Source organism: Mesoplodon mirus, assembly GCF_964341445.2.
Source record: "Mesoplodon mirus genome assembly, chromosome: 9".
Lineage (NCBI taxonomy): Eukaryota > Metazoa > Chordata > Mammalia > Artiodactyla > Ziphiidae > Mesoplodon > Mesoplodon mirus.
The window spans coordinates 101664880-101684135 of NC_138985.1; the positions used below are offsets into that span (position 1 = coordinate 101664880).

At 42.2% G+C, this 19256-nt stretch overlaps 1 protein-coding gene across 2 annotated transcripts in view; it reads left to right on the top strand.

The window, feature by feature from the left end:
• TBXAS1 (thromboxane A synthase 1) overlaps nucleotides 1-19256 on the top strand; it is a 153361-nt gene that overhangs the window by 26834 nt on the left and 107271 nt on the right. For both annotated transcript variants that reach the window (XM_082631982.1, XM_082631981.1), the window contains exons 2-3: nucleotides 9425-9518; nucleotides 12200-12252. In XM_082631982.1, the coding sequence (XP_082488108.1) occupies nucleotides 9425-9518; nucleotides 12200-12252 (147 nt within the window). The remainder of the gene's footprint in view (nucleotides 1-9424; nucleotides 9519-12199; nucleotides 12253-19256) is intronic.

The window sequence follows — 19256 nt, forward strand, 5'->3', positions numbered from 1 at the left end:
GGGGCACGAACCTGTGTCCCCTGCATCGGCAGGCGGACTCTCAACCACTGCGCCACCAGGAAAGCCCACATATTTATTTCTTGGTCATGCTAAATGTCTTCATGGACCACTTCCTTCTTTACTCCTCATCATCTTCATTGCAGAGCCCAGGCTTAGGGAACAGCTCTCAGCTGGGAGACTACTGGCCTCATGGCAGAGGGAAAAGGACAAATGGCTCATCATGTGTTGCTCTCAAAGCTTCTGCTTGGACATAAGACACATGGTGTCTTTTCATACTCAGTTGGTCAAAGAAAGTCACGTGATCAGCCTTATGTAAACAGGGTAGAGATGTATAATCCTCCAACTGGGAGGGATTGTCATATTCCAAATAATTACACACTCTACCATGTCTCAAAGGTTTCTGGCTTGAGCAATTGGTGGGTTGTGGTTGTAACAGTGATACAGAGATGAAAGAGGAGAAAGAGCTTTAGGGGGAAAATTGGGTTCAGATTTAGGTATGTTAAGTTTAAAATGCCTAATACACATCAAAAGTGTGCAGCCAAGGTGGTGTCTGGATAAAGACGAGCTCAGTGGAGAGAATGGAGCTAGAGATAGAAATATGGAAGTTACTGACATATAGATGGTGTTGAAAGTGATGGGACTAACAGAAGGAAAGGAGCCAGAAAAGACTCCTCTGAGGATCAGCCCCTGAGGAGTGATGTTATGAAGCCAAGAAAAGAGAATGTTTCAGGAAGAAGGAAATGTTCATCTGTGTCAAAATGCTGCTGAGAAGCTAGTAAAAAAGAAAAACAACTGGCAAGAAATTACTGGATTGACAAGATCAAAACCATGGCTGATTTTGACAAGGGCAGTTCTGGTGAAGTGGTAGGTGCAGAAGCTTACCTGGGAAGATGAAGAGACGATGGCTATAGAAGGGAAGAGAACATGTCTAGATAATGCTTTTAAGGGATTTTACTGGGAAGAAAAAAGAAAACTAAGGCAATGGCTGGAATCAAAGTAGTTTGCTTTTTTCCATGGATGGAAGACACTAGAATATGTTTGTATGCTGATAGCAGTGATCCAGTAGAGAGGGAGAAATTGATGCAACAGAAAGAAGAAACAGTTGAGAATTCTGAGTAAAAGCAGAAGTGAAGCCATTGGCTTTAGAAAGACAAAGGCTCTCTTTCTCTCTCATCATGGTCATCAGTTAATTAGTATCTGTTATTATTATACCTTTGGTTTCTAAGAAACCTGCCTTTGTTCTCAGTATATTCTCTGCCATGTTCTCACGCAGTGGTTTATCAACAACATCTTAGCTTAGAGGACAGAAAGAAACAGGTTAGTGGAGTTCACACAGCACCTGTTTGAAATGTGACAACTCTGACTCAATCACTTAGCAGCACTGCCACCTTGGGCACACTAATTAATCTCCTTAAGTATTAATTTCCTAATCAGTAATATGAGAAGAATATTTATTTCTACCTCTATATAATTGTTGGCAGGCTCATACAAGACAATGTATAAAAAGTTCTTGGCACTGTCCCCGGTACATAAGAAAGATTAAAAATTATTATAAATTATAATAATAATTATATACCTCTCTTTGTCTATATAAATGTATTTTTCTTGGGCTGTGACAAAGTTGTTGTCAGACTACTAACTACAATGACTGTTTTTATGGTTCTTACTGGGGAAAGAACTGCACAGTAGTCCTCCTTTTCTTCCCCAGGGGAGTGAAGATTATAAGAAGTCTCCTTTTCTGGGTCTTTGGGAACAAATTATAAATGACTGTTACTTAATTTCATGGATAGAGATGGACAGGATTGAAAAGCAACGGGAAAGTGTTTCAACTCCAAAATAGCCGTCCCACTGAGTTTTGCTTCTGTGCATCTTACAGCACATTTTATATTCAGAAGTCTCCTATTAGAATGAAACTATCAGACAACTAAAGTACTACATTTCAAAATGTGTGGGATGCAGCTAAAGAAGTAATAAAAGGGAGATTTATATCCTTAAAAGCATTTATTAAAAACAAAATAATATTGAAAATAAGTGAGCCAAAATGTTAAGAAGCTAAAGGAGGGACTTCCCTGGTGGCGCAGTGGTTAAGAATCCGCCTGCCAATGCAGAGGACATGGGTTCAAGCCCTGGTCCAGGAAGATCCTACCTGCCGCGGAGCAACTAAGCCCGTGCGCCACAACGACCGAGCCTGCGCTCTAGAGCCTGCGAGCTATAACTACTGAGTCTGCGTGCCACAACTACTGAAGCCCGCGCACCTAAAGCCCGTGCTCCACAACAAGAGAAACCACTGTAATGAGAAGCCCACACACCGCCATGAAGAGCAGCCCCCGCTCGCCACAACTAGAGAAAGCCCACGCCCAGCAAAAATAAATAAATAAATTTATTTTTTAAAAAAAGAAGCTAAAAGAAAACACATACACACACACACACACACAAAACAAATACTAAAGCCAAAGAAAATAGTAGGAAGATCATAATAAAAAATGAGCATAAAATAATGAACTAGACAACAGCAAAAGAGAGAAAACTACAAATGATCAACAAAAGTAAAAAGTTGGTGCTTTGAAAAGATTAAATAGACAAACCTATAGCAAGACTAATCAAGGAAATCTTTTCCAAGAAAACTAGGAATGGAAGAAAAGTCCTTAACCCAATAAGGGCTATCTGTTAAAAATCTACAGTAAAATCTTAATTTTAAAACATTAGGGGCTTCCCTGGTGGCGCAGTGGTTGAGAGTCCACCTGCCGATGCAGGGGACACGGGTTTGTGCCCCGGTCTGGGAAGATCCCACACGCCGTGGAGCGGCTGGGCCCGTGAGCCATGGCCGCTGAGCCTGCGCGTCCGGAGCCTGTGCTCCGCAATGGGAGAGGCCACAGCAGTGAGAGGTCCACGTATGGCAAAAAAACCCCACAAACAAACATTAGATACATCCCCATAGAGTCAGAAATAAGAAAAAGATGTTCTCTCTTGTTGTATCTTTTAAACACTGTACTAAAGGTCGCAGCCAATGTGATAAGAAAATGAAAAGTGAGACAAAAGGATTAGAAAAAAAAAGAGAACTGATATTATTTGCATAAAATAGAATTGTGAGCATAAGATATCAAAGAGAATCCACATGTAAACCAGAAGAACTAATAAGAAAGTTTAGCAGGATCATGATTACAAGATGGGCATAAAAAAACAAATGGTGTTCCTACACATGAGCAATAAAAATAACCAATATATGTAAACAGCAAAAAGATACTCTCTGTGAGTAAAATTACAAAACGTTACTAAGACAGAGAATGAATCAATGGAGAGATATAACATATACACAGATGAGAAGACTCAGTGTTGTAATAACATTGGTACTAATTGATAAATTTAATGCAATTCCAATAAAAATTCCAACAGGATTTTTCATCAAACTAGACTGATTCTAAAATTAATATGAGAAAGTAAGATATACTTTCTCTATACTATATACTCTCTACATAAAAAGGCGTAATAGAGTTATAATAGTGAGGCATTGGCATAAGTCAGACAAATGGATCAGAATAGACTCAAGCACCTGTCTTACGGAGGTGTATGATGGAGGCAGCATTATAAATCACTGGGCAGAGAGGGGTGGTGCAGCAAGCACACTGTCTCTTTGCCAACCCTTTATAGAGGTGCACTCAGCTGTGGGGCAAGATTATTTTTCCCAGGGTCTCAATGACTTATCTGTTCTGATGGGCCACCTCTTACTGTAGAACCTGGCTTAACACATCATCCTCTGATGATTGATTTGGCTTCTCAAGTACCTGAAAAGGAGGTGTTCTGAGTAGATACATCCGTTTCTTGTTCCTGGAAAAGGACACCTACTCTTATAAATTAGTTAATGAACATTCTGGTTTGCAGGATATATCTTAGGAGCTAACCTAACTGCTACTAACTGACACATGAATGAATGTACACTACATAGTTTCCAGCCCTGAGAGCAAGGTCAAGAGAGGGCACTGAACATGAAGATGAGGATGTGAAAAGAAAGATGAGGTGCTAAAAGGGGAACTGAGAAGACCTCATATGGAAACTCTATTTCCAAGAACTCCTGTCTTGAGGCATGACTGAAGCAATTTCTATATAGTTTCTTTAATTGTCGTTGTAGGGGAAGAATGGGGCAAGGAAGAAGGAAACAGAACTTAAAGTCAACTAACAAGACTGTAGCTAGTTATTTTCTAAAGAAAGTCTGTTCAGAATTCATCTGCTAATCCTCCTCTCCCTGCCCAAATGTGTGCTTGGAGTCAACTCACAGTCACCTATTGATGACTGCTCATTTCCCAACTAATTCTTTAACCAATTGGTGTAGCACAATCCTGCCTGCCACCTAGATAAACTGTGGTGGGAATAAAGGGGAAAAAGAAAGAGTAATTTCAAGGTTGGGAAATATTTTTTAAGCTGGAGGACAAGGGATGGCAAAAAATGTTCTCTCTCTCGGAATGAAAAAAAAAATGCAGACATTGAGATATACTGATGTGTCTACAAAATTTGGAAAAACTTTATGAGAGTGTTTGGTGAAATGGATACACTGACACTGAGACTAACTGGGACAAACTCTCTGGAAAGCAATTTGGCATTGCATGCCAGTGTTTAAAACCAGTGACTCAGGGATTTCAGATCTGGATAAGCTTCATGTGTAAAGTGCCAGAAGAGCTTGACGCATAGAGATGTTTATTGTTGTGGCGTAACTTAAATCAACTAAAAAATTGAAAGCACCCTAAATATGTAACAATAAAAATAGTTTAGTAAATTATGATATGTCCACAAGAGGAATATATAGCCATAAAAATAGTATTCATAAAGGATTCATAACATGGAGATTTTTTTCCTTATGGTAAATGGAAAAAGTGGAAATATAGAGAAACAGAAAAAAATTATAGAGAATAGGATCTCAGATATATAAAAAATACACTCAGAAAAAACTATAATTATAATAAAATGAGGGTAGGCTTTCTCCCTAATATTTCTATATTTTTTTGCTCAAATTTCTGTCAAGCATTTTAAGATTCATCTTCTGGAAAGCTAACAAACCTCATCTTCAGCTCCCATGTCTTAAAATCTTTTGAAGAGGCAAACATTTAAGCCCTTGTCTAATAAAGTTTCTGATGTGGTCACAACCTTTTATAGAATTGCTGGCAAAGCCTTTAATGGTCGTGCATGTCACCAAGCGTAGAGTAACCATGACAAAGGGACTCTCTTCTTCAAAGTTGGGACAGGTGGGTTACCTCGCACCTCCCGGGCTTTACCTCTTCCTGGAACACCGTGATTTCTGTCCCAGGAAAATTGATATTTGCCAAAAGAATCTTTCACCATTTCAAAAATATAAATAGCCGCTGAAATTTCCAAAAGCAGCTCACTAAGTAGACATTCTTTGATAGGGATTGTGAAGACATAATGAATGGGCCGAGGAGCTGGCTGTTCCCAGAAGCACACAAGAGAGAAACCAACTCCTCTATGGCCGCTGCTTAAGATACACAATGAGGGACTCTTGGAGGACAAGCCATCGTTTGACTCTTTTCTACTTTGGCTCCAACCTCAATCAGCTCATCTCTTTAATACACAATTTATCAAAATGTCCCCCAATTTATCATGAGTGGCTTCTTGGGCTAAGTGATGGGCTGACCGCTCTTGCTGAATGCATCAAGAAAGGGCTTTGTCTTGGGGAAGACAAAGTACTGGGGAATTTCTTACGTTGAAGATGATCCCATGTGGTTCCACGTATGTTGAGAACGGACAGGAGAAGGAGTGCCACTGGTACTGCAGGATTCGTATCCTACAGGGATAACTGACGACTGTGGTCGTAGAAGTAAAACCGGAGGACGCTATCTGAAGCTACTACACATCCTTTCCGTTGTCGTTTTCCAACTTAAGTATCCTTAATGTAAGCAATGACAGATGTTCATGTTCATAATTGTGGAACACACTTGCATTAGTTCCCATCAAAGAGAGGCTGTTCTAAAAATCGCAACATGCTGGCTGCATGATGTCTGCATATTACCTGATTTACTAGCATCCCAGGCCACCAGCACTTTTTTGATGGCTCAGGACTTAATGGCCCAATTTGACATAAAACATAAATTTCTTTCACAATGACAATTAAAAAAATAATATATTTATTTATTTATTTTTGGCTGTGTTGGGTCTTCGTTGCTGCGTGCGGGCTTTCTCCAGTTGCGGGGAGCAGGGGCTATTCTTCGTTGTGGTGTGTGGGCTTCTCATTGCGGTGGCCTCTCCTGCTGCAGAACACGGGCTCCAGGCACACGGGCTCTAGAGCGCAGGCTCAGCAGTTGCAGCGCATGGGCTCAGCTTCTCCGCGGCATGTGGGATCCTCCCGGCCTGGGGCTCAAACCCGTGTCCCCTGCACTGGCAGGCGGATTCTTAACCACTGTGCCACCAGGGAAGCCCCCCACAATGACAATTTTTAAGGCAACAGGAGACATTTAAAAAAATTATTTTTTCATTGACTCTCTAAAACTCATTCATGGGTATTCCTGGTGTACCAGTTTCCTAGAGCTGCCATAACAAAGTAACACAAACTGGGCTGAAAATACCAGAGTTTGTTGTCTCACAGTTCTGGAAGCCAGAAGTCTGAAATCAAGGTTTTTGCAGGACCATGTTCCCTCTGAAATCTGTAGGGAACAATCCTTCCTTGTCTCTTCCTAGCTTCCAGTGGTTTGCTGACAACCTTTGGCGTTTCCTGGCTTGCAGCCATGTAGCTCCAATCTCCGCCTTTGTCATCACATGGCATTCTCCCTGTGTCTCCATGTTTCACATGGCATCCTCTTATGAGGACACCAGCCGTAATGGATTAGGGGTCCACTCTACTTCCGTATGACCTCATCTTTAATTACATTTGCAGCCACCCTATCTCCAAATAAGGTAATTTTCTGAGATACTGGGGGTTAGGACTTCAACTTATTTTACGGGGGTGCGGCGGGGGGGGGGGGTTTGACACAATTCAACCCCTAACTCCTGAAGTCCATGGATTCTGGTTTAGGAGCCTGTTGAGACAGAGAGGAGCCTGGGACCAGAGAATATGAAACATGGATGCAGAGAAGTAAGTGGGAGCAAATGGAACCCACTTTGCAATTTTGCTCAGAAGTCTGGAGACAGTGATCTCTCCCTGCAGATTTTAGTTCAAGGCCTCTAGTTACTGATGGCAACATTTGGCCAATTCCTAGCTGAAGACGTTTAAGTTCTATACTTGACTCCAGGCTGCAAACTGAAGTTTCTGGTTGTGTCCAGAACATTCTCTGCTGATGCCATATGCTTGGAAATGTCTGAATTTTGTGCAGAGACACACAGTGGTATTTTTGTAAGTGGAGTTACATAATTAGGGCATGGGCTTGCATGATAATTAGCATGTGTAATTAGGCACAGACTTCTTGTCCTTTAATTAGACAATCAAGACATCTAATTACAAAATTAAGATGTAATTACGTGGCCCAAGATCGACATATTTCTTTCTACCCATTAGAGATTACATTTAGAAAATAATTCACAAAAACTGGTGAAAAAATGAACTAGAAACCAGATTTGAGGATGTTGAAGGGAGTGTTAAGTGGACTGCTAAGTCTCCTCTGGTCTTTCCTCTTACACGTGAAGGGGGTTATTTAAAACATCATAGTCTACTTGAATAACTTACACACTCTGCTATCAACCTTTGGCATACACACTAATGAAGAGGAATGTTGGCATGACTAATCCATGTAATTCACACATGGCTCTTGAGTGTGGTTTGTAATTACACTTGAACGTGGACTTAAATGTGATGTCCTGGGGATTCATTCAAACCCAATAACGCAGCTAATGTGGTGGAAACCTTGCTCGGGAAAACTGGGAGGAGAACCTGCTTTCCCTTTCTGCCCTGGCTTGGCTCTCCCTGTGGCCACTTTAAAGGTAGATGCTTTGCTCAGAATAACACAAAACAGTTAACCTGTTGTCATTTCCCTGACTATTTGAGTATTCATTGAAATGTTCTTACTTTAAGTGCTCCTTATTGGACAGCAGGCAGCCAAGGGGAAGGTCCAAGTCTACAGCAAACATTCCATCTTTCTAATGATAAGTGAGTCTTAGAGCAGTGGGGTTTTTTAAATTCCAGTACTCCTATGAAGTCTGGCTATATGAATATTCTCTATATTTTTCCTTGCTCTTAAATTGAGATTTGGCTGATCTTTGCATGATGCTAAACACCCAGTCTGACTCATTAATTTTTCTGAACTAACTGAACTTTTGACCTAATTGGCTGACTGATTAGGGATTACAGCCATATGTCCAGGTTTTTCTAAGCCAATTCTGACTTTCACTATGTTATCCCTCTGTTCCCATAAACTGTTGAAATATCCTAGTAATTCCAATGTTTTGACAGCCACACTGCACTTCTCAGACTGCCGCTTTCTCCTGAAAAGTGGCACAGAAATCTGTCGGGCCACGTTTCCTGATTTGGGGTAAGGAAAATATGCTCCCCATATGGTTTCAGGCCATGAAAACAGACATAAAGAGTTTGTAAGTGGTTGCTGATGAGGTCTTGTCTCCATGGTGTGTCCCTTCCATCCCTATTTTTTATTTTTCTCTATTAGGCCATGGAATGTGATGAGGGATATGTCCAGGGGTCAGTTTTGACCAAGGAAAACCACATATTTGCACAGGGAACTGATTTTTGCCATTGTCACTTTTTTTGCTGTGCCTTGTAAGACAATTGTTCATGGTAGATTTAAAGGCCGAGGAGCTGAAGTGGGGAGAGGTGCAGTTTGGTTGGCTTTTTTGGGGGGGGTTGCCCACGCTGCACGGCTTGTGGGATCTTAGTTCCCCAACCAGGGATTGAACCCAGACCCTAGGCAGTAAAATTGCAGAGTCCTAATCACTGGACTGCCAGGGAATTCCCAAGGTGCAGTTTTAAAAAAAATTTACTGGGACTTCCCTGGCGGTCCAGTGGGTAAGACTCCGCGCTCCCAATGCAGGGGGCCCGGGTTCGATCCCTGGTGGGGGAACTAGATCCCGCACACATGCCGCAACTAAGAGTTCGCATGACGCAAAGAAGATCCAGCACACCTCAACTAAGACTCAGCGCAGCCTACATTAATTAGTTAATTAATTTTAAAAAATTTACTGACGGAAATTGTAGGTGGGGAAGGGGCATTTGTGCTACATCATCTCTAAGCGGACTTCCAGCTGAGAGATCTGAGGATGACTTGATCTCAAGCCTGTTATCAGGAGGAGTTTACTGAGCTCCATTCATGCCACTCCCTCACCTCTAGGCCTCCACCTCTTCAGTCCTTAGATGCTGTCAACTGGAAACTTTCTCTACCCTTACTTCTGGTGGACTCAATAATTCTGATTTCTAACAGGGCCAGAAGTGTGAATGTAAACCTGTGTCTTGGTTTTGAAAATGTGCTTTTCCCCTCAGGTACTCCACATCAGCATTTTCAAGACTAGAGAAGTTGGGCATCAGACATCCCAAGGCTTCTCCTTTTATTGGAAACTTGACATTTTTCCGCCAGGTAAGGGCTGCCTTCCACTGTCTTTCGGCATAAGATGCTCTGAGCCCAGTGCAGCTTTACCCACAAAGCATTGTTCTCGTCTAGGTCGCCCACACCCAGGGAGGTCTATGTGCGAAGGCGCCATGGGATGAGCCTTCCTCTGCTTGCATCAATTCCTATGTGATGAGAATGATCCCTCACTGATCACTCATCGATACATACTGAGTCCTGGCATCCATTCATTCATCCAAAAACCCAATTAATGAGTGTCTAAGGTGTGCCAGGCCCTGGAATGTGGAAGAAGTAGAAGTTGCCCATGCCCTAGCGCTAGCATGGGTGGTAGAGATGGTAGCATGCGGTTGTCCTTCAGAGGAGAGGGAGTTCTGTCAGGGCTAGTCATCCTGGAGGACTTCCTGGAGGAGGGAGTCTGCAGGAGTGATAGACACAAAGACAAGGACACACACACCAGGTGGGGAGCAATGACGTGTGTGATTGCACCATGTGAGAAAGAGGGCACAGCTTGGGAAGCAGCCTGGACTAGAAAGAGGAGATTGGGGAGTGCCAGGGAACACCGCTGTGTGTGTGTGTGTGTGTGAGTGAGTGAGTGAGAGAGAGAGAGAGAGAGAGAGAGAGAGAGAGGCTAGATCACTGACAGTCCAGAAAGGCAAGTGAAGAACTGTGCGTGTCCCATCTCTGGTGCATAGAAGTGGGGAGGGGGACACCGAAGAGGAAGATTTCTCTGCAAGGGGGAAGATTTAGGTCAGGTCTGTAGAATCCAACTGCTGTTGAGGTATGGATGTGAAGTGGTGAGGGCTTGGCCCGGGTGGAGATGAGAGCGAAAGAGAAGAACAGCGGGTGCAAAATTAGTAAGTAACTCTTGTGGCCAATTAGTTGTGGAGGATTCAAGGGAGAATGGCCGTGAGTTGACAAAAATCAAAGGTCGGGAGGTCGGCTGGTTTAAGGAGGTGCCTTTGATTTGCAAAGTAACATGGAAGTGGAAATGCCAGAGGGCATTTGGAGATAGGGGCCCAGGACTCTATCTTCGAAGGTTATTTTTTTTTCTCACGTTGGGTTTTCTCAGAAGCCAGATGATTTATTCTGCTAACTCCTGGGGTGGCTGCCACCAGACCCAACACCAGGAGCCTACAGATCCTGCATGTGAAGAGCCACTAAGCCAAACAAAGGCAGGAAGGATGAAACTGGGGCCAATCCTGATAATGTCCCCTTACGATCTCTTTAGGATTTCCCCACCCCTGCCCCCGGAAAGGCTGGCCCTCGGCGTTAGATAGAAAATAACAGGCTATTTCTGTCCTTCTTCCTTCCCATCTCAGTTCCTCTTCTGTTCCTTTCTGTCCCTTTCTCAGTCCAACACCCCTTTCCACTCTTTATTGCTGTTTCTCTGTTCCCAGCATTTTTTTAAAACACCTCCTTCTCTCCTCTCTAGCTCAGGGGTGGCCAGGCCACACTTTCAGCCCACAAACAGCATCTCCTCAAGGCTCCCCATGAGCTCCTTGGAGCAAGTGTGAAGACATTTCTAAGTACCAAAACAGAACAACAAACCAGATAGGAAATTAAAGCAAATAAATGTCACATATTTCTGGGGGGAAATGATCAGTTGCCTTCAGTCGAGTAATTAATTTAGCCTCAACATTTTGAGGAAAGCTGTATCCCCGTCGATGTGACAAGAACGCTGTGCCCTGTCTCTGGATAATTTCCACATATGCTCCTTTTCTGCCCGTCATCCTTGTAGCTGCAAACCCTGCCAAGTTCTTGCTAGAACATAGTTATTTCATTGACCGTTTCTACAGTCACGTGAGCTTTCTCTGATAGACGGCAAGCTTAGACGGCGTAGCTAGATTTAATGAGCCTGGGACGGATTTCCATTCAGAGCATCCACCTCTTCTACCCCCCAACTCTCTACTCTCACCCACACGTCGTATATCTGCCTGACCACTCCATTCCCACAGCACAAATCTAGAGCGTTTTCCTGTCCTCTGGCTCCATCCCAACCCGAGAATATTTTCATGTTTACTTCTTTCCCACCACACGATGGATCCAGCCATCTCCAAGCCTTCACCCCCACCATCCCCCTGTGTATATCTGTACACATACTCCACCCCTACAGCACAATGGGTCTAGCATTTTCTGGCCCTCCACCCCATGTATATCTCCAGGAATCCTTCTTTCCCACCCCAAAGTGTGTCTAACATATAAAGTCACTCTAAGGTTCTTATGCTTTGAATATGTTGATTTTAGTTAAAATTTAATTTGGATCATAATTCAGAATTTGTGATAATTTGGGTACACTCAGCAGACGTTTACGCATATAGTGGCTGTGAAAAGAGGCTTTGCCCCAAATAATAATCATATAAACCAAATTGCAGAGGAGAATGTGGACATAGTTGAGAAAGCAAACAATTTTCAAACATTTTAGCAGCAATTATACAAAAACAGGATAAGTACAGATGATCTCTTCTGTCCGTTAAAGCAGAGCTGACTGAGACTTTCTCTTGGCAATATTGTTTGTTCACGCAACTAGTTTATTCTAATACTCCAAAGTACTTGAAAACAATATAACTTCAATTATTTTTAATTGTTTATGTAACTGTGTTCTCACTATTCCAGACTTTCTTTCTGAATTAGTTTGAATATTTGAAATGGTGTTTCATCTGATTCTTACTACAGTGCTGTGTTTTCTGCAGGGTTTCTGGGAAAGCCAGATGGAGCTCAGAAAGCAATACGGACCTCTGAGTGGGTAAGAGGGAAACTCCATTCTTCTACCATATATTTTGATTTGTGTGTGTTGAATTGATATGGAAGGAATGACAAGCATAGGAATGTTGCATGTGTTTATCACTTTTGAGGATCCACAAAGCGAGTGCCCAGCAGTATAGACAGGGCTCCTAGAGAAGACCCCAGGCATCCCCAGCGTGCACGGTGCTAGCCTGAAGAGCACCACTTCCCAGCTTCTAAACCCTGACCATCTGAGTCAGGCCCTGGGTGCCTTGACCATCTCTCACCACTGTGCCAAAGGTGTGCTGCAAAGGACACAATGGCCCTCCACACCTCAGTCTAATTTGCCTTGACAACCCTTGGCAAGTCCTTCCCCATGAACTTATCTAAACCTTACTTGGACCCGTTTTGTTCAACCCTATGGGTAAAATATGCTGTCAGCTCTATGCCCATATAATCTATTATCTGACACAGTACACGTTTGAAAGTTAAAGGGGGTGCTATTCCTAATTACCCCAGGACAACAGCAGAAACTAACAGCAGAAACTAAGACTGACCTGGATATACTGGGTCACATGGTCACCCTAATTCTCAGCCATGTAAAGTAATATAGGCCTTCCCCTTATTTTTCCTGTATTTTCCCTCTTTCTGCTTCAGAGTATGCTTCCTTAAAAAGAAAATTCGAGAATCTGACAAACCCATGATCAGACCATTTACCCTATTCAAGACTTAACAGACTTGAATCATACTGATTCTCAGCACACATCCTTCCACACTGGAGTCCTAGACATTTTAGTCTTTTCTCAGGCAGCTTCCCTCAGCTACTGGATGGATGATTTTTGGTAGCTCTTTTCCAGATTTTCAGGTCTCTGATAACTTTTTTAGGTGCAGCAAAGTTCTGTGGTGTCCCTACTGTATATCCTAATGGGGTCCAGTGGTTTGTGAGCCCTTCTATCCATACGACGTGATGCTTGTTCTCCCAGTGTTGATTTTTAAAAGGGATTCACTTGTATTCTTTGTGGAAATGCCAGGAGATCCATGGTTTTGGCCAAGTTCTCCTTAGTTTGCTATCACTCTTTGGTTTACTATGTAACACTGCAAAGGTAGTACATGAAGATATTCTACTAGATGGTCTCTGATTAGTTTGTTATTCCTGGATAACAAACTACTCCAAAATGCAGTGATTTAAACATAGTAAGTTATTACTGATCATGTGCCTAAGGGTTGGCTGGAATTGGCTGATCTAAGCTCGCCTGGCTGGGAAGCTCAGCTGGGCTTCCTGGTGCTTCTGCAGGTTCAGCTAGGGAGGTGGCTCATCTAGGCCAGGCCCAGCTGGGGCAGCTGTGCTCCACACTTGTCTCATCCTCCTTGTAATGGCAGGCAAGCCAGGGCAGGCTCTTCTCACAGTGAAGGCAAAGGGTCAAGAGAGCAAGCCCCAAAATGCAACAACATTTTAAGTTTCTGCTAACATTCTATTGGCCAAACCAAGTTATATGGCCAAACCCAAAGTCAAGGCAGAAAGCACACTCTGCATGCAGTGAGGCCAAAGCAAGTTACTTGGCCAAGCCTGACACTGATGGAGCAGGGAGATGTATTCCTCTAATGGAAGAGTGGGGAGATGGTGCATATTTTTAGTAATAGGGCACTCCACCTCACTCTCTAAGACCCCTTTTAGCTTGGTCTTCACTTACTTTTTTTTTTTTTTTTTTTAGTTCATAGCTTCCTGCTTTAAGCATAATAGGTACTCAAGAACTTATCTTTCCAACAGTCTCATTCTGCAGTTGACTTGACATTGACCTTGGAGACTGTCTCATACATTTCTGAGACACAGCACTGACTCAGAAGGACGGTGGCTTCCCCAGAATTAGAAGAAGGTCTTCCTGAGTTTGAGTTCTAGGAATTACCTCCCTGGAGTACTTCTGTACAGATTTTCAGAGTACAGCCCTTGGGTATTTTAAAATAATTTTTAAATGTCAGATGAAGAGTTTAAATGGCACTGTATTAACTGGTGGATTGTGTGGTGGTGATGGTGGTGGTGATGGTGGGGTGTGTGTGTGTGTGTGTGTGTGAGTGAGAGAGAGAGAGAGAGAGAGAAACAACTGATTTCCTTGACGACGGGATGTCCAATCAACTTTCACCCCCAACTTTAACACAAGGTACACTTTTCGTTTCAAGAAAACTTAAATCATAGAGAATGATTTCAAGTGAGGTTGTAGAGAGAGAAATTGCAGTATCAACTCTGGTAAAAAGGGAAAAAAATGAAAGGTGATGGCATAATTTCTTCATACAAAGCTATCAACTTTTTCTGCTTTAGAAAAAATCATGAGCCTTACTTATAATGCTAACTTCGGGCTTCCCTGGTGGTGCAGTGGTTGAGAGTCCACCTGCCGATGCAGGGGACATGGTTCATGTCCCGGTCCGGGAAGATCCCACATGCCGCGGAGCGGCTGGGCCCATGACCCATGACCGCTGAGCCTGCGCGTCCGGAGCCTGTGCTCCACAACGGGAGAGGCCACAACAGTGAGAGGTCCCCGTACCGCAAAAAAAAAAAAAAAAAAAAAAAAAAAAGCTAACTTCTTTTTCAATGTGTCCACTGCTGGATTGAGAGGTACTGCAGAGGTGGGGTAAAGTCCTGTTTGAGCTCTGTAACCTGGGTGAGACTCAGTATGCTCACCTTTTCAGATGAAAGGGTTGAACTAGTCTATATTTAAGGTCCTTTCTAGCCCTAAAAATTATTTTGTTACTGCTTAAATTTGAACAAAATGGTTTCACTGACTGGGAATGGCAAGGATGGACCATGATCGATGAAAGATCCTTCTTTTAGGAAATGATTTGGTTTGAATTGTCTTAACTTTTAGACTCTTTCTGTCATTAAGAAACATTATTGATCCCATATTGGTCCCCTTAAAATTGAAATAGTAGATTGATTCATCATCTGACAAGTGAAACCCCATGCAGTTGACGCCATACAGAGATGCATGTGTCCTTAGATGACAGGGTGGTACTATATGTCGGGAGAAAATGTGGGCAGAGAGGGTCTTCTCTTTGCTCTGTACCTGAAAACCAAACCTGATGATTATTTATGCTTATTATCTGTTGTCACCATAGCAACTCAGTCAGAGTTTGGTTCCCCAAACTGGAAACCTGTTTCTTCCCCTTTTCCCTTTCCTGCTTTGAGGAAGGTAGTGCTGGAGAAACCTTCTGCTGAGAGGGGTTGACAGCACCAATGCTTATTACCATCACCACGACCACCACTGAGAATCCAGTGTCTTCACCAAGTGTCTAATTATGCCGCCTGCTTTGCTAGGCCCTGTGCAAATAAAACTATGCACATTGTCTCTGGCTCCTTTGAACTTGACTGTAAAGCAGGAGGGCTGGCATGCACACCTATACAACTTTTCTTCACAACTCATGATTAGAATGCTCTTGAACTGCACGTTAGCTCAGTAGCCCCCTCCCTTACCCTCGAGGGGTATTCCAAAGACCCCAAGTGGATGCCTGAAACTGCAGATGGTATTGAACCCTATGTAAATCATGCTTTTCCTGTACATACATACCAATGATAAAGTTTAATTTATAAATTAGGTGCAGTAAGGATTAACAACAACGATAATGGAACAATTATAACAATGTATTGTAAGAAAAGCTATGTGAATGTGGTCTCTCTCTCTCTCTCTCTCTCTCAGAATACCTTACTGTACAAATTTAATGCCTTTCCATCTTAACTAAGCACTTATCAGGCACTGTGGCCATATCTTTTACAGTTTGTGGTGTGGCAGCAAAACTAGCAGAAATTTCTTTTTCCTTCTTCACAATTTCATGGACGGAAGATTCGTTCTTACTGTAGATCTTGGCAACCTCCACATATGATTTTTTTCTTTCCTTATTAACTGGAGAACTTCCACCTTTTCACTGAGAGGAAACACTTTATAGCTTCTCTTTGGCATATCCAAATTGTCAGCATCATTACTCTTGTACCGTAGGGCTGTTATTAAGTAAAATAAGGGCTACTTGAACACAAGCACTGAGATACCACGACAGTCGATCTGAAAACGGATTTGGCTACTAAGTGACCAATGGGTGGGCAGGATATGCTGGACAAAGGGATGATTCACATCCTGGGCGAGTGGAGTTTTATGGCAGGAGATTTTATCACACTGCTGAGAACATTGTAACACTTAACCATTGAACACTTATGAAGTGTTTATTGCCTTCAGTCTGAGACTGAGCCCCAAACTGGATTTATATTCCTTCCCAAACCCTAAAAGAAGAGTATCAACATAATCATCATACATTTGTGATTGAGTGTAAACAGGATAGAGATTATGTTCCCTTCAATTCGTGACTGATTTTGTAAGCCAGTGGATGACAAGCATTTATTGTGCTGTTACCGTGAATTACTTAGAAATACATACACAGCAGCCTAAGTTCAGCTCACGTGCAACTCCTAAAGGATCCTATCCAAAGCCCCTTTTCCCCTTATCTCATCTCTGTTGTAAGTGGTAGCTCTGCAGTTATTCTTTTATGTAGCCTCATCCCCATTTCTTTTTGCCTCCCGCATTGCTTTCATCTTGATTTCCAGTAGACCCTCAGTTCCATCTTGTTGAATTTGACTTCCATGCTTCCTGGTATCCTTCACCCATGCCCCTCCATTTGATTCCTGTATCCATCCCTTCATCAAGCCAGATTTGTTGAATAATCTTATAAACTCCCATTAGAACATTAGGTTGTAAGTAGATAAACATACACATGGCACATAATTCATAAAGTATAAAGACACAGAAAAAAAGTAAAATGGACTCCCATCTCGGACCCTCAGCCAGACCTCCTCAGAAGCAAACTCTGTTGTCCATTTCTGAATACTCAAATGAATAATATACGATAGATGTAGTTCTTCACCTTGTTTTGTTCATTAATGATATTTGGGAAATTATCCCGTTTCAACACACTCATTCTTATTAAATGCTGTTCTATTTTTTAAAGATTCCACTGTATGGATGTATGTTAATTTTAAAAACAAGTTCTCAGTTGATGAATGCTTTTTGCTTTTATAAACAATACAGCAGTGAATATTCTTGTGTATACATCATTACTATCTTGTGTAAGTATGTCTGTAGGATAAATTCCTCGAAATGGAACTATCAGGTCAAAGATTATCTACATTTTTATTTTGGTAAATATAGCTAAATTGCTCTCACTAGGGAGCAATTTACACTCCCATAAATAAGCATATGAAGGCACCCGGTTCCCTCACACATTAAAAATGTGTGGTCACAGTTTTAAATCTTTACCATTTGATGGTAGTTTTAACTTGCAGTTCTCTAATTATGAGCAAGTTTGAGCATCTTTTCATAGGTTTAAAATTTCTGAAGAATCCTTTGCCACTTTTCTATTGGGTTATTGATCTTTTCTTAATTTATTTGTAGAAGTTCTTTATTTATTAAAGAAAATAGCCCTTCACGAGGGGTCTGGGTCACTGGAAATCTTCTGCTTCTTCATTTAGCTGCTGATGGGAGTGTTCAGTTTGTGAAAATTCATGATCGGTACACTTTTCAATAATGTATATGACTCTTTTCTGTATGTAAGTGTATTATACTTTAATAAAATGGGTTTTTAAAAGACTTGCAATGTTACCAACCTGCTTCAGTCAATATACAGTAATAATTCACCATTAAAAAAAAAAGAAAATAGGGCTTCCCTGGTGGTGCAGTGGTTGAGAGTCCGCCTGCCGATGCAGGGGACCTGGGTTCGTGCCCCGGTCCGGGAAGATCCCACATGCTGCGGAGTGGCTGGGCCCGTGAGCCATGGCCGCTGAGCCTGTGCGTCCGGAGCCTGTGCTCCGCAGCGGGAGAGGCCACAACAGTGAGAGGCCCGTGTACCTCAAAAAAAAAAAAAAAAAAGAAAAGAAAAGAAAATAGCCCTTTATGTTTAATATATGTTGCAAACATTCTCTCCTTTTTATCACGTCTTTGACTTTGTTTATTGTGTATCTCTTCCAATCAGAAAACATTTGTTTTTGTATTGTTGAATTTAATCTATTTTAATGGTGTCTACATTTTGTATCTTACCCAGTAAGGCTTTCTCCACTAAGGATATATATTTTTAAACTTCCATTTTTTTCTAGTGTTTTTTATTTCATTTAAAATTTTAGATATTTGATCCACCAGGAATTTATTTGAGGGTAAGGATGGAAGTAGGGATCCACACTCATTGTTTCCAGATGGTGGCGTTCCTTCTGGAAACGGATCCTTTCCCAATTGATTTAAAATGTCATTTTTATCATTGATTGGTTCCTATATGTATTTTTGACTTCTCTGCTCCATTCTTCTGCTTGATCGTAGGCTAGTGCCACGCTGAATATTCTCGTTTGGTACCTACAGCACCTTCTTTTTTTTTTTTTTTTTTTTTTTTTGCGGCACGCGGGCCTCTCACTGTTGTGGCCTCTCCCGTTGCGGAGCACAGGCTTCGAACGCGCAGGCTCAGCGGCCATGGCTCACGGGCCCAGCCGCTCCGCGGCATGTGGGATCTTCCCGGACCGGGGCACGAACCCATGTCCCCTGCATCGGCAGGCAGACTCTCAACCGCTGCACCACCAGGGAAGCCCTACAGCACCTTCTTATACCTAGCAGCAATAGAGTATTCTAAGAACATCTTTGTAAGTATCAGAATCTAAAGCAGTCTATCTCCCAGGGAACCTTAGGTCTCTGCACTTTAAAAAAAAAAAAAATCAATTTAGCAAATATAAAGAAGACTTTAGCATAAAGGACCAGGCACTTAGACCCAAAGTTCACGCCCACAGGAGGTAGATGTGTTTCATATGCCTCCAACTTGGAGGTTCTTAGAACCATGTTTTATTTAACTACCCAGCACGTATGAACTAATAACACCTTGTCACCAGGCAGTGAGGAAGCTGAGAACTTTGGGATACATATGAAAAAACATGTGGCATCAGCAAAGATAACAATAGGGTCGTTCAGACATTTTTTTTTAAGCTCATTTAAGATTCCAGAAGGAGAGTGTGTGCTC